We start from the raw sequence: 13,157 nt of genomic DNA, 5'->3' as shown, positions 1-13,157 counted from the left end.
TTGGAAAAGCAGAGCCTGTCTCCCGGGGGCCGAGGCCTGAGAGCAGAGGTGGGGGCGGGTGGGCACAGAGCTGTGAAGGCCGCACACCGCCCACGAGCGGGGGCTGGCTGGGAGCCGATGCCATGGCGTGTGCTCAGCCTCCAGCCTTGGCCCCCGCCCCACTCACAGCCCCCAAGGGTCAGGGGGCTTGGAGGCCACTCCATTCCTTGGCTTCAGGCCCCTCCCCCATGCAAAGCCAGCAGGGACCCTCTGCTTCTGTCGCCCTGTGTCCCCTCACCCCGCGCTTGGACCCTCTGCCTTCGCTCTGTGAATCACGGCCCGTGGGGTAACCCAAGGCCACCTCCCATCTCAGGGTCCTCCGCTCAGTCAGCCCTGCTGGGTCCCTATGCCAAGTGAGATGATGGCTGTTCCCGGGGTGAGGGAGTGGGCATCCTTGGGGCCGTCACTCAGCTGACCACGGGGGTGCTGGCTCCTGGCTCCCTGGGTCCGTGCCAGGCCGTCCCCTCTGCTGGAGCACCTTCACTCCCCCCGCTCAGCTGGGGGAGCCCCTGCCCCCTCAGCGCCCGCAGACCACCTCCTTCTTGAAGCCCCCCTCTGGCCACACTGCAGGACCTTCTCCAGGGCAGGGCTGCACTTCATCTTCCTCAGCCCAGCCCCTCCAGCCAGGGGCCTGGCACAGGCGAGGGCTGGAGACTGACCCACAGGCCCTCCTGGGGCCTCCACCCAGATTGCACTGCCCTCACCACCCTGCGGGGCTGACCCAGTCGCCCGGCTGGACTCCAGCCCCTTCCCAGGCCCGGGCCTTGGCTGTTCCCAACAGGCAGCAGCGGGCACTGCAGCTGGGGTCCGGGCCTGGGTCCTGGGTGGGTCACGGAGGGAGCTCCTTGGGGCTGTGTCTGGGCAGAGAGGGACCCTGGGGTCCCAGCCACCTTGGGGAGCCACTGGACACCAAGCCCCAGCTTCCTTTGGCTGCTGCGAAGGCCCCCGTGGGGCGGGTCACGTCCCTAGGGTAGAACTTGCATTTCCTGTCACTACCCTGAAGCCGGTCCTGACGGCAGGCTTTGGGCCCTCCAGGTGGCGGAGAAGTGATTGGCAGCTTTCAGCGGGGCAAGTCCCCCCACAGTGCCCACTAGGACCCCCGTGGGATGGGGGGGAGCAGCCCCCTTGGAGGGGGCGGTGGAGCCTGGAGCTGAAGTGCCCAGGGAGGGGGTGGACAGGTGAGGCCCACAGCCGGAGGGAGATCTCGGATCGTGAGTGACTGTGGGGCCCGGGGGCCAGCCATATGCCAGGCTGGGAGGGGCTGTTGTCCTTTGCTCAGAACTTGGCCCCTGAGCAGCGGCGGCTTTGGGAGACCCCCAGCCAGCACTGGGGCTGATGTCCGGGAGGAAAGCACCCAGCTACGCCCACGCATGGTGGGTGACGAGGCAGAACAGTGTCCCCCAAACCGTGTCCACATGAACCTCAGAAGGGAATCTCACATGGAAGGAGGGTCAGTGGGGGTGACATCAAGTCAGGGTGAGGTCAGAGGGCTGGAGTGGCCCTCAGTCCCAGGACAGGTGTTCTCGAAAGAGCAGGGAAACTCGGGACATGACACTGTGGGTGGGGTGGGGTGGCCCTGTGATGAGCAGAGGCTGGGAGCCTGGGATCACAGGCGACACTAGACACCAGAGGGGAGCCGGGGCAGGTGGACTCCCCGCTAGAGCCTTGGGCAGGACCTTTCACTTTGGGCTTCTGGCCTCCAGGGCTGTGAGAGGCTCCCCCAGCTCTTCTCAGCCCCCCGGTTTGCTGGGAACTGGTTGGCGGCCCTGGATGCAAGTGCAGCAGGGAGGACAGCCCGGGGAGATGCTGGGGTCCGGGCCTAGCTCCTGGGCGGGGGTTGGCGGGGTCCAGGCCTTCTGGGGTCCTGCTCAGAGTGTCGACTGTAACTGCCAGGGAGACGCAGTGAGGATGCCCCAGGTGGGACCCCCGGGGCTGGAGGGGCTACCAAGTCGCTTGGAGGAGGGCCCAGATGCCAGAGAAAGAGGTGTCGGGGATGAAGCCCTGGGGGTGGCGGGGGTTCCTCAGGGTTTGCTGCAAACGCACCTGCAGTTCTGGAGCGGTGGGAGGTGGCAGGAGCGGCCTGGCTACTGGTCCCCGGCCCTCCCGGGTTTTCAGGGCTGCTGCTGGCCCAGAGCCTGCTCACCCAGGACGCTGCAGAGGCGGGATGTCCTCTAGAGAAGGCTACTCCAGAAGTCAAAATAGCATGAAATTTAATTTTCCGCCTATTTGACAAGGCTGGGTCTGGGCCCCAATCAGTGGCTGAGATAAGGGGCCTCGGCCGGGTGTGAGCCAGCTGGGCGAGCGGCAAACACTCCACCGTCCCTGGGCAGGCTGAGGCTCCCCCCGCCGGGCCCTGGTTGCCGGGCGCTAAAGCAAACGGGCTCTATTTGCCCAGTCTGCGATGACAATGCAGTCATCAAATATTTGCCGGCCTGGCCGGCCATGGAGCTTGGCTATAAACGCTTGAGCCCAGGTGGAGGTGGACCTGCCCAGTGGGAGCTGCAGGCCGTGGCAGGTAGGAGCCAGGCTGGGTGGCGGGCGGGCATGGGAGGCAGAAGGCTGTGGGCTCCTCTGCCCAGGTGGTCTCTGCAGACCACCCACCCACTAGGAGGGGTCACCAGCAGGGTGAGGAGGGCTCGGTCATCGAGGACAAGCCCAGGCCAGGGGGAGAGAGGACACCCGAGGCTCTGTTCCCCACCAGCGGCCATCCATACCCCAACGCTGGGGCCACGGGACGCCCAGGCAGGGAAGAGAGACCCCAGAACTGGGCGGGGGAGGGGAGCTCTCCTGACTCCGACTCCTCGCCCCTCCCCCAAGCACGGCGTGGTTCCTGAAGCTGGGACCCCTTCCTCTCCGAACCCTCTTCCCTTTCTTCATGCCCCCTGCCAGGGCGCCCACCAGGAGGCCTCTTGGCCAAGGGCTGGCCCGCCTGCCTCCCTGCAGCAGAGGAGCTGGGTCTGTCTGGGGTAGGGGTCTCCCGCATTCAGAATCAGCTCCCTGCGACCCCCACCCCGCCTGCAGCCCTGCTTGGCCTCCAACCTGTCATTGACTCTCCGGTCTTGCCTGCACCACCTCCCCATGCCTAGCCTCAGGCTAGGGACACTCGAGATGACCCCCCTCCACCCAACAGAGCGCACAGGGAAGCCTGGGATGGTGGGGGTGGAGAAATGGGTCTGCCCTCCCCCAAAGGCTCCCCCCACCCCGAGTCACCCTCACGGCCCCTGAAGCCCCCAGACTTCAAGAGACAGAGCAGCTAGGTCAAGGCGGCCAGGCCCGGCCTCCCGGGCTCAGCACTGGCACCTCAGGGATGGGAGGACCCTGCCAACCACAGACACTTGTGAGGGGCACGAAAGGGGTCCCCTGCCCCCGCCCCGCACCGGGGCAGACACCATGTCAACCAGCCTGTGTGTCAGGAGCCACAGCAACCCTGTGCTGGGACAGTGCTCTGCTCTCCCGACCCCAAACCCGCCTGCAGCCCAGCCCGGCTGGCTCCCTGCCCGCCCCCCAACCCGGTCCGCTCCCATCTCTGAGGCACTGTTTCAGCCACACTGTCGTCAGCCCCCCACCCCCAGGGCAGGATGAACCCGCCCCTCGGGGTGACCGCAGCCTGCATGCCCCCTCCCGCCATGCCCACCCGCCCGTGGGGCCACCACATCTCTCCCCAGACGTCAGCTGTCCCTGAGCTCGGCGCCTGCCCCAAGCCTGCAGTGGCTGTTCCCCTAGGCGGGCCGGGGGCCCCGACTGCTACCCTGTCCCCTCTCTGCCTCCCTCCACAGCCGGCGCCCGCTGTCCCGACGCTCTGCGAGGAGATGGCTGCGGGGGTCATCCGGCCGCTCTGTGACTTCCAGCTGCCCCTGCCGGCCCTCCGGCTCTTCCCACCCCCGACCCCAGAGCCCCCAGACACTTCCGAGGAGGAGGGGGAGGAGGAGCTGGAGGCTGAGGGGCCAGAGGGCCACAGCCTGGCCCCCTGCAGCCCAGGCTGGGCCCCTGAAGTGCCCCTCCTGGACCCCAGCGGCCCAGAGACGCCGCTGCAGCTGCTGCGGTTCTCGGAGCTCATCAGCAACGACATCCAGCGGTATTTCGGCCGCAAGGACCAGAGGCAGGACCCCGACGCCTGCGACATTTACGCTGACGGCCACCCAGCCAGCAGCTCTGCCAGGGAGCTCTCCTGTGCTGACCTGGTGCACCCGGCCCATGGCGCCCCCCCAGAAGACTGTGAGGCCACTGAGCCAAGGGGCTGCTCCCCGGGGTGCCCCGAGGGGCAGGCGCGCAGGCCAGGCCTTGGCGGGGACAGGCCGCTGCTGCTGGGGCCCCTGGCTGAGCTCTTTGACTATGGACTGCGGCAGTGCTCGGGGCCCCGGGCGGCAGGCGGCCGGCGACTCAGGCTGGAGCGCAAGTATGGCCACATCACCCCCATGACCCAGAGGAAGCTGCCCCCATCCTTCTGGAGGGAACCGGCGCCCAGCCCCTTGGGCCTGTTGCACCCAGGCACACCCGACTTCAGCGACCTGCTGGCCAGCTGGTCGGCAGAGGCCGGGTCCGAGCTGCTGGGCGCGGGGGCCCTGGGCCTGGAGGGGGTGCAGCTGGCCGAGGCCTAGTGATCGCTTGAGGGTCAGTGGGGGTGAGCCGAGGGCACCAGGCATCCGGACTCGACTTCCTGCTGAACTGGAAGGAGTCAGGGGACCCCCAGCCACGGCGGCCACCAGGACTTGGATCAGCTCAGGTGGGGGCTCCCCAGGCCAGGGCAGGGGTAGGCCGGGCCTGCCCAGGGGCTCTGCCCACAGGAGGGAGGGCGGGGCGGGAGCTGCAGCCCCTCGGAGGTGGGAGCTCAAGTCCACATGCTGTGGGCGAGTCCCATGTTCCCATGTTCCCCAGGCCAGCCCCCGAGGTTCCAGCCAGCGGTGTAGGGCTGCCCTCTGCACTGCCCTCCTGGCTGGCCCCAGGGCGGCCCCTCTTTGCAGTGCCCGTGGCGGGCCTGGGCCGAGGGCTTTCTGGTGGGGTGGGAAGAGGGGGCCGTCTCAGTGCGGAGCTAAGGCCCTAGGGGGTGCAGTGCTGTGGGCAGGAGGCCCTGGGGAGCCGTGGGGCCTGGGCTCGGTGGCTCTGGCTGGAACAGGGGTTCTGGGAGTCTCAGAAAGATCCTCTTGGTCATTTCTCTGCCCGGGGCCTCCTGACTGCCCCTAGGAGGGAACTCCAGACTCTCACAGTAATGGGGCAGGCACGTTTATTTCTGGGGAACGGGCAGGGACAAGAGTTGGCGGGCAGGCTTCTGGCCAAGAGGCTTCTCCAAGGCCGTGCTCCTGGGCGTCTACCAGGCTGCCAGGTTCATGAGAACCGCCTTCCACTGTAGCCATCTGCCAAGACACTGCTCAGGCCCGGGGCCCACCTCCATCCCCTGCCCTGCAGCCTCCCCGAACCCGGACCTGAAGGGGCTCTGGAAGGCGGCTCCTGCTGCCCACCTCACGGCTTGATACACGCCCCAGCGGTTCACGGGGACCCCGTCGTTGGGGGCCACATCCTTGATGAAGAACGGCTGCCAGCCAAGGGACATGAGCCCGGAGCCCGGGGGCCCTCCTCGCTCCACAGGCGCAGCACACTCTCCCGCAGGGTGGCCATCTCCTCTGCGAGCTGTGGACGCAGGAGTTGGACCAGACGGGGGCCCGCCAGCAGGAATTATCTCCCTCTGGACAAACCCGGGCCTTATCTGCCAGGAAACGCAGCTTGGGCCAGACACGCAGACAGACGGGTGCGCAGAGAGGAGAGCTAGGGGGTGGCCAGGCTGGGGGTGGCGAGGGCAGTGGGGCATCAGGCCCTGCACAAAGGAAGGCACGGGCGGCCACCTGCAGGCCTGGGGGGCGGGAGCGCCCAGCTTGGGGGCCACCTCTCACCAGCTTTGTTTCTGTATTAAACTTGAGATGCTGGATGGTCTTGTTGTCCTGGATGCTGGTTTCCAGTTTCATCATTTGGTTCTGAAACTAAACACGGCCCCCCATTCGTGGCCACAGACTCAGGGAGTCTGCACCCCTGGGGGGTGGCCCCACCCCAGCCACTCGGGGCAGGAGGTGGTCTCCCACAAGAGGGTCCTGGCCCCTTGGGTGGGAGCCAGGAGCATCACTCTGCCCAGTGACAAGGCGGGACTTGGCTAGTTCTCAGGGCTGCTCTCTCCCCTGTGACCGTGGACGTACCCCAGCATCTGGGGGTCCACGTGGGAGCCCCCACTGATACTTTCAGAGGCTGAGGTATGCAGAGCCAGCAGCAGGACGGCTGGTTCCAGAGCCTTACCCTGACCCCCCAGGTGGTGTCCTGGATCTGAGCCTCCCTGGTCAGGAGAGGTCTGCGTGGCCCCTGCCCCCGCCAAGTGTGCCAGCCCAGGGTACCGTGGCCAGCTTGCCCTGGATCTCAGCGATCTTGCGCCCAGGGTTGCCCTCTCTGAGCAGCTGCATGGAGGACAGCAGGGCAGCCAGCTCCTGCCTCATGGCCTTGATCGCCAGCTCTCTGTGGGCACAGAGGTGGGGGTGCTGGGCTCTGGGAGGGCACGCAGGGGGCAGGCAGGGCGGCAGAGGGAGGAGGCCCTGGGCAGGCAGGGGTGCTCAGCCTTGCCACCCCTCTGGTGGGCACTGGGGGGTCCCCAGTAGGTGACAGGGGGAAGGCAGCCCCTAGCAAGACCCAAGCCCAAAGCTGGGCCAGGTGGGGCTGGGGAGGGCTCAGGGCAGCCACAGGGGCAGGGGTGTGGGGAGGACGCCCACCGTCAGGAGGCCTGGGAGCTGCAGGTGGTGCTAAGACGACTGTGCCTTGCCTGGGGGCCAGGGTGGGGGGACAGCCCCGCCCCGAAGGCCCTGCCGGCCGGGATGGAGCCAGGCTCACCTGGCTGTGGCCTCGGCAGAGATCTTGAGGTCCAAGTCGCTCTTGTGAAGCACGCACTTGTCGGCGACAGCCTCTATCTGAAACGTGGAGCGGGCGGACAGCTAAGTGTGGGCACAGCGGAAGGGGAGGCCGCCTGGCCCTCAGCCACCTGCAGCAGCAGGCGGTCAGCGCGCTCCTGCACCTCCCGCAGGTGCACCTCCACCTCCTCCCGACACCGCGTCAGGCCTTCCCGCCACGCTGCTCTGCAACTTCCTGCTCATTTTGTGTCTGCGGGGGGTACCAGTGAGGGCTGGAGCCTAATGTGGGGGAGGGGGGCGGGCGGAGAGACGGACACGGAGGAGGGGGGGACGGGCGGACAGACGGACACGGAGCCAGACCCGACACGGTCACCCCCACACAGCAGAGCTCCTAGAGGGCATGGGGCACCGGGCTCAGGTCCAAGCAGGTCCACGCTGACTGGACACAGCCTGGCCTGGCACATGGCGGGCCTGAAACTCCAGGCAGGGCCCCAGGCTGAGCAGAGCACATCCGTAACGCGGCCAGGTCCGGTTCCCCGCCCCAGTGGCCCACAAGCCAGTGCAGACAAGGACTGAAAACAGGCAGCCCGCCCCACCGCCAAAGGGTGTGTAAAGGGTGTGCACACGTGTGTTCACGGCAGGACTGAGGGCATCAAAAGGGCAGCAGCTCAGTGTCCATCAGCTGACAGATGGATAAGCTGTGGTCTGTCCACGGTGAGATATCCCAGCCAAGCAAAGGAGTCACGTGCTGACACCCAGCACAGATGGACCCCGGACACGTGACGCTCAGTGAGGGGCGCTCACAGAGGCCACGAGGTGTCCGGTCCCATTTATGAGAAATGTCCAGAGCGAGCAGATCCACAGATAGGAAGCAGACCAGTGCTTGCCTGGGGCTGGGGAGGGGGAGTGTCTGCAGACACACGGGGTTTCCTTCAGAGGGGAAGGAAAGGTTCTAGAAGTGACCGTAGTAGTGGTTGTACAGCTCTGAACGCACAAAGAACCACGGAATTACACACTCTGAAAAGGTGGACCGTGTGGCGTGTGCTCTGAACCTCAATAAAGCTGTTAGAAAAAGAAGACAAAGAACCCCAGGGAGGAGGCTGCTCCGCTGGCCGCTCTGTGGAGCCCCGTGCAGTCTGGGCCCGGGGCCGTGGGGCCAGTTGCCAGGGCGGCAGGGCCCCTCCTGTCTGGGACACTTGCCTCCTGCAGCCGCATGCTCAGCGTCTGCTCCTGCAGGTCCAGCCGCCAGCTCAGGGCCAGGAAGTGGTCACTCAGGTCCTTCAACTGCCTGACCAGCTCAGCCACGGACACCTCCAGGGCCTGGCTCTTCTCTTGGAGCTGCAGGGGGCGGGGCTGAGTGTGCCATCCGCCCGGAAGGGGGACCCTGCGAGCCTGCGCCCCGCCCGGCCACCTCACCAGCTCCAGGGCGCCATGCGTCTCCCGCTGAGCCAGCTCACCGGCCAGCTGCATGGCCTCCAGGTTCTCCTGCAGGTAGGTGGCCAGCTCCCCAGCCCGGCTGTCCTCCAACTGCCCCTTGGCGTCCCTGAGGGTGGGTGCCACTGAGAGAGACTGACCCTCAGCCAAGGCCGGCCCCCACCCCGGGCATTGGACCAGGGCCACTGGCTTCAGAACCTTCCAGGAGGCCCCAGGGACAAGATGATGGGTGTCATCCCAGGGGCCACTAGTCTGGGCTGTGTCCACCACTACCACTCAGAGCACCCTGCGAGGGACAGGCTCGGGTGTTGAGGGGAGCCCCCACTACAAGGCCGCTCATCTGCCCTGGGGCACCATGCCAGGAGGACGCCCGCCCTGCCCGAGGGCCTGCTCAGACACCCACCAGGCCTTCTGCTCGGCCAGCAGGACGCGGTTGAGCAACACCTGGTTCTGCTGCACGAACTCGGTCAGCTGGACCACGGCCTTGTCCAGGCCCCGGCACTGCTCCAGGAGGTGGCACTCTTCCTGCTGCTGGGCAGAGGGGGCCTGGCACGCTGCCCGCCTGGCACTGCCCCCACAGGGTGCACACGTGCGGTGCCACCCACCTGGCCACCCTCTCGCCCACCTGGCACTGTCCTTCCCCCACACCCAGGACCACGCCTCCCTGCTGCCTGGCAACATCCCCCCATCTAGCACCGCCTCTCCACCTGGCACTGCCCTCCACTGGCACCACCCCTCCCCCACCAGGCACCACCCCTCCACTAGGCACCGCCCCTCCCCCACCAGCACCGCCCCTCCCCCACCGGCACCGCCCTTTCCCCTGGCACTGCCCCTCCCCCACCTGGCACTGCCCCTGCAGGGCCTGCACGCGCTCTGTGTCCAGCTCCTGCAGCTGCCGCCACCTGCCCTCCAGCTCCTCCCGCAGGGCGCTCTCTGCCCGCAGCCACGTGCTCTCCAAGGCCTTCATCCTCTGCAGCAGCCAGTGGCCATGAGCCCGGGGCGTGGGGGGTGCAGCCGCCCCCCAACCCCTGCAGGTGCCCACCTTCTCCAGGGCCAGGAAGCTCTTCTGCAGGAAGCCACACAGCCTGGCCTCCCTCTTGAGGAAGCGGAGGCTCATCTCCTCCCCCAGCTTGGTCATCTGGGCCTGCGGGCGGGGTCCACGTGGTCGCCATGTGGCGTGCCGTGGGCATCCCCCATGCCTGCCCCCTCGCCCACAGTACCACAGTGTGCTCTGCCCAGCCTTCTCTGTTGGAGGCAGCCCTGGTCCCTGCGCCTGCAGGGCCGGGCCCATCACACCCTCCAGAGGACAGCAGGAGGGCAGGCAGGTCCCTGGTCCTCAAGGGCTGTGAAGGGTCTCCAGGCCAAGCTCACACTGACCCCCAGGCCCCCAGGCCAAGGGACATGGCAGACCAGCCACCGATCCCACCCCTGCCAGGAGTTTGGTGTCCATATGAGCACGGGCACACACACGCACACACGTGTACACACACACATACACACGTTCGCTCGCACACTGCCTGCCCTAGCCCCCAGGCCCAGGGAGGAGGCCCTTCCCCTTTCTCCCTCCATCGCTCCCTTCCTGCCTTGCCAGGGGTCTGGGTGCAGGCCCCTCCTCACACACCCATAGGCACAAGGCACCCTCTCCTTTTAAGGCCAGAGGGCCGCCCCCAGTCCAGAGCAGGTGTGCCCTGAGCCCCCGCGAGCCTCCCCACCCCACGCAGTCTGACCCACAGCCAGGCTCGGTTGCTTCTGTAAAGAATCAGGAGGCAGACATTTGGGTCAATGGGCCCAGGGCCTCTGTCACAACCCTCCAGCTTCATGGCTCCTGCGCCCGAGCAGCCGTGGGCCAACAGTAGACAGATGACCACGGGCCGAGGAGACTGCTCAGTGCCCCGGGGCACACTAGGGGAGCAGCGGGCCAGCCGGGCATGGGGAACCCTGGGCCCCGATGCTGCCAGTAGTGCCTGCCTCTCGATGGAGCCGGCAAACCACCTTCCCACAGGGCTGTGGCGGGGCGGCAGGCAGCAGGGTGGCTGAGCTATGCGGGCAGCAGCTGGGGACGCGGCGTGGGGCCTGGTCTCTGTTTGCAGAGCTGCAGAGGCTGGGCCAGAGGCGCACGGCCCCAGCCCCACCTTCTAGGCCCCGCGCACTGGCCCAGCAGTGGGCCCACCAGGATATGTGTGTCCACATGCAGGGGTGGAGCGTGGGGAAGGGCCTCAGCATACGAACTTCTGTTTCCTGATCCAGGTGCTGGTCCCTCGGGATGGGGAGGCACTCATGATGGACTTTCTGTGGTGGAGGACGTGCTCCTTCTCGTGGCCGTAGCGGTAGGCACCGGCCACAGGCGGCCACAGGGCATTGCGGCCTGGCTCGTGTGACCAAGGAACCGACACAGAGAGACCCCTGTGGCCACTGGCCACCAGGGTGGACAGCGTAGGTCTTGGGGGTTGGCCCAAGTCCAAACACATGGACAGAACCAAAAAAAGAGCCGGGAAAAGGAAGAGCCCGCCGACGGAGGAGATGCTGGCTGGGAGGAATCCAGCATGGACCAGCTCACTGGCAGCTTGTCGGCTGCTCAGATGCCAGGGCCCGGCCTGGTCCTCGTGGGTACCTGCATCCTGGTCACCTCGTGGTCCACCTTCTGGGCCGCCTCCTCCTGGCTCTTCTGCAAGGCCCTGCAAGCCACCTCACGGTCCCGCTCCTCCTGCTGCAGCTTCCCAGTCAGCTCGGACAGCCTAGGGGCAATGGCTGCAGGTGACGGCAGCCCAGCCGGCTGGAGGGCCTTCGGGGCCCCAGGAATGCTGTGGGGGCCTGGACACCGAGTCCTTCTCAGGCCTAAGCCTGTATCTGGGGGGCGGAGACTGATCCACGGGCTGGCAGAGCAGGGGATCCAACCCCACCAGGGTAAATGCTCCCGAGAGGCCAGAAGCCCAGCACGTGTTCCCCCCGCACCCCCACCCCAGGATGGTGAGAGCTGGGCACCCTGTTGAGTGTGCTGATGGGGGAGGGGCAGCGTGGGGACCCCGGGCTTGAGCCTTTTTTCCCCACAGAGGGTCCACATGGGTTCTGAGGCCTCTGGTCAACCAGCAGCTTGGCACCCAGGGCGGGGGCACGCCTGCCCTGCCATGTGATGCCCCCACGACCACTCAGTGGGTCCAGAGACCGCCTCCCGAGGAACCCACCTGAGACTGGCCTCCTGCTCGGCGCCCTTCCGCTCTGAGTCCTGGAGCGCCTGCTTCCTCCGGATCTGGGTCAGGGCCTCCCGGACTTCCACCAGCCTGGCACACAAGAGGCACCTCCGCCTGGGGCCAGGAGCAGGCTGGGCAGCCTTTGGGGTGGGGGCCTGGCCAAGCCTCAGCCCCCTTCCCGGGCTCCCGGGCTCCAGAAACCAGGCCTTCTGGAGCAGAGCCGTGGACGGATTTGCTAACCTGAGCAAGATGCCATGTTGGAGAGAACCAAAGCCCAGGGCTGGTGCCCGTGCTGGCCGGGCAGCACCGGCTGATTCCCCCAAACCCCCCTCCCTCCCCCAGGCCTGCTCCATGAGTGGGGGGTACGGGGGGGGATACCTGTTGTCCAGAGCCTGCATCTGGTTCTGCTGCTGCGGCCCGGGGAGCTGTGAGGCAGAGATGCAGGCTGAGTGCAGCCAAGGCCTCGGAGCTGGACCCCGGGGGTTGTCGGGGTGCTGAACCTGGGCTGAGTGGGGCTCAGAGTCTGGGGAGGGGCTGTCCCCAGGCCTCGGGACACGCCCCACCTGGACGGCCTCCTTCTCGGGAGCCGGAGCTGCCTGCTGTGCCTCCAGCTGCAGCCTCTTCAGCTCTGCGTCCTGCAGCTGCAGGCAGGCCCGCACCTGCAGCAGCTCCCGCAGCAGGCTCAGCGTGGCACGCTCGCAGCGGGCCCTGTGTCCCTGCAGGAACGCCACCTCGGCCTGCAGGTCGGCCACCCTGGGGGGCGAGGAGCAGGCCGAGTTAGCCGTCTGTGTGGGGCAGTGGTACTGACCGTGAGGCTCCCCCACCTGCCCCAGGGGCTCACCACTGCTCCAGCTGTTCCCAGTGCTTCGGGGTGCCCTGCTCTGGGTTGGAGGCATCGGACGGCAGGCAGCTGCACACATCCTTCTCCGAGACCTCCCCCAGACTCAGGGGCTCGGGGCTGGCCAGCTCTTCCTCCAGGAGCCCCAGGTCCTCTGGGGCGATGGTGCTCAGTTGGGAGGGCGGCAAGGCCTTGGACGAGGGGCTGCTGTCTGTCTGCTCTATGAGAAGGTGCCTTGGGGTTCGCCTTTGGGGCTGATGGGGGAGCTGCTCCCAGGTGGACCCCAGACCCTGCTGCGGGCACCCGGTGCGCTCACTGTGGCTCATCCCGCTGGGCCGCACAGCGAGGCCCAGGGAGGGTTCGGCTCTCGCCATCCACACAGGAAGCCCAGGCTCAGACAGGTCCAGGCCCCGCCTGAGGACACACAGCGTTGGCCAGCAGAAGTGGGACGGTGCCTGCCAGTCCCAGAGGGCGGCCTGGGCTGTGAGGGGAGCTGGGGGTCCCACGGGGCCCAGAAGCTCTGCAACTCACAGCTTCACCTGCAGCCCCGCTTGTGGTCTGCCTGCTGCCAGGAGGCCTGGGTCTCGGGCCCCGCAGCGGCCCAGAGCAGGCCCAGAGCAGGACCGGGGGGTGGGGGGAGGGGCGGGGGGACAGTAGGGAGTCAGAGCCGGAAGCTCCGGGGTCGGGGGAGCATGTGGGGTGCGAAGAGGACGCCCTGCCCTCACATCCCTCCTTCCAGGACAAAACCAAGGTTGGAGGGCAGTGGGGCTCTGCCGGAAC

General features: G+C 67.3%; 2 protein-coding genes across 3 annotated transcripts; one reads left to right on the top strand and one right to left on the bottom strand.

Annotated features, from left to right (window-relative positions):
- The first annotated feature begins 3,522 nt into the window (after positions 1-3,522).
- Positions 3,523-4,637, top strand: PERCC1 (proline and glutamate rich with coiled coil 1). Its single transcript, XM_081555673.1, has one exon. The coding sequence runs from the start codon at positions 3,618-3,620 to the stop codon at positions 4,635-4,637; it is 1,020 nt and encodes a 339-aa protein (XP_081411799.1). The 5' UTR covers positions 3,523-3,617.
- Positions 4,638-5,243: 606 nt separating this feature from the next.
- On the bottom strand, positions 5,244-13,125 carry CCDC154 (coiled-coil domain containing 154). 2 transcript variants are annotated; one of them, XM_081555672.1, is made up of 16 exons: positions 12,909-13,125; positions 12,381-12,791; positions 12,103-12,292; positions 11,918-11,964; positions 11,534-11,629; positions 10,963-11,086; positions 9,394-9,495; positions 9,193-9,321; positions 8,755-8,879; positions 8,334-8,460; positions 8,114-8,255; positions 6,901-6,973; positions 6,414-6,531; positions 5,925-6,011; positions 5,496-5,664; positions 5,244-5,390 (listed from the first exon to the last, which is right to left on the bottom strand). In XM_081555672.1, the coding sequence occupies exons 2-15, from the start codon at positions 12,749-12,751 to the stop codon at positions 5,524-5,526; spliced, it is 1,872 nt and encodes a 623-aa protein (XP_081411798.1). In that variant the 5' UTR covers positions 12,752-12,791; positions 12,909-13,125; the 3' UTR covers positions 5,244-5,390; positions 5,496-5,523. The 2 variants fall into 2 exon arrangements, 1 of the variants encoding a protein (XP_081411798.1); XR_014072840.1 differs by lacking the exon at positions 6,414-6,531 and having other exon boundaries at positions 6,901-6,977; positions 8,118-8,255.
- Between the last annotated feature and the right edge of the window lie 32 nt (positions 13,126-13,157).

The sequence above is a fragment of the Giraffa tippelskirchi genome, chromosome 13, assembly GCF_054371585.1.
Source record: "Giraffa tippelskirchi isolate mGirTip1 chromosome 13, T2T-mGirTip1v1.2.pri, whole genome shotgun sequence".
NCBI lineage: Eukaryota > Metazoa > Chordata > Mammalia > Artiodactyla > Giraffidae > Giraffa > Giraffa tippelskirchi.
This window is presented reverse-complemented; position numbering and strand designations above follow the sequence as displayed.

What these genes read in the sequence shown, in the direction of transcription:
- PERCC1 (XM_081555673.1), top strand. Translation starts at nt 3,618, where the DNA reads ATGAACCCGCCCCTCGGGGTGACCGCAGCCTGCATGCCCCCTCCCGCC.
- CCDC154 (XM_081555672.1), bottom strand. Translation starts at nt 12,751, where the DNA reads ATGGCGAGAGCCGAACCCTCCCTGGGCCTCGCTGTGCGGCCCAGCGGG. An exon ending in GAGCAGGAGGCCAGTCTCAG is followed by an intron (nt 11,087 to 11,533) that starts GTGGGTTCCTCG and finishes CATTGCCCCTAG; the next exon opens with GCTGTCCGAGCTGACTGGGA. An exon ending in ACGAGGTGACCAGGATGCAG is followed by an intron (nt 9,496 to 10,962) that starts GTACCCACGAGG and finishes CCCCGCCCGCAG; the next exon opens with GCCCAGATGACCAAGCTGGG.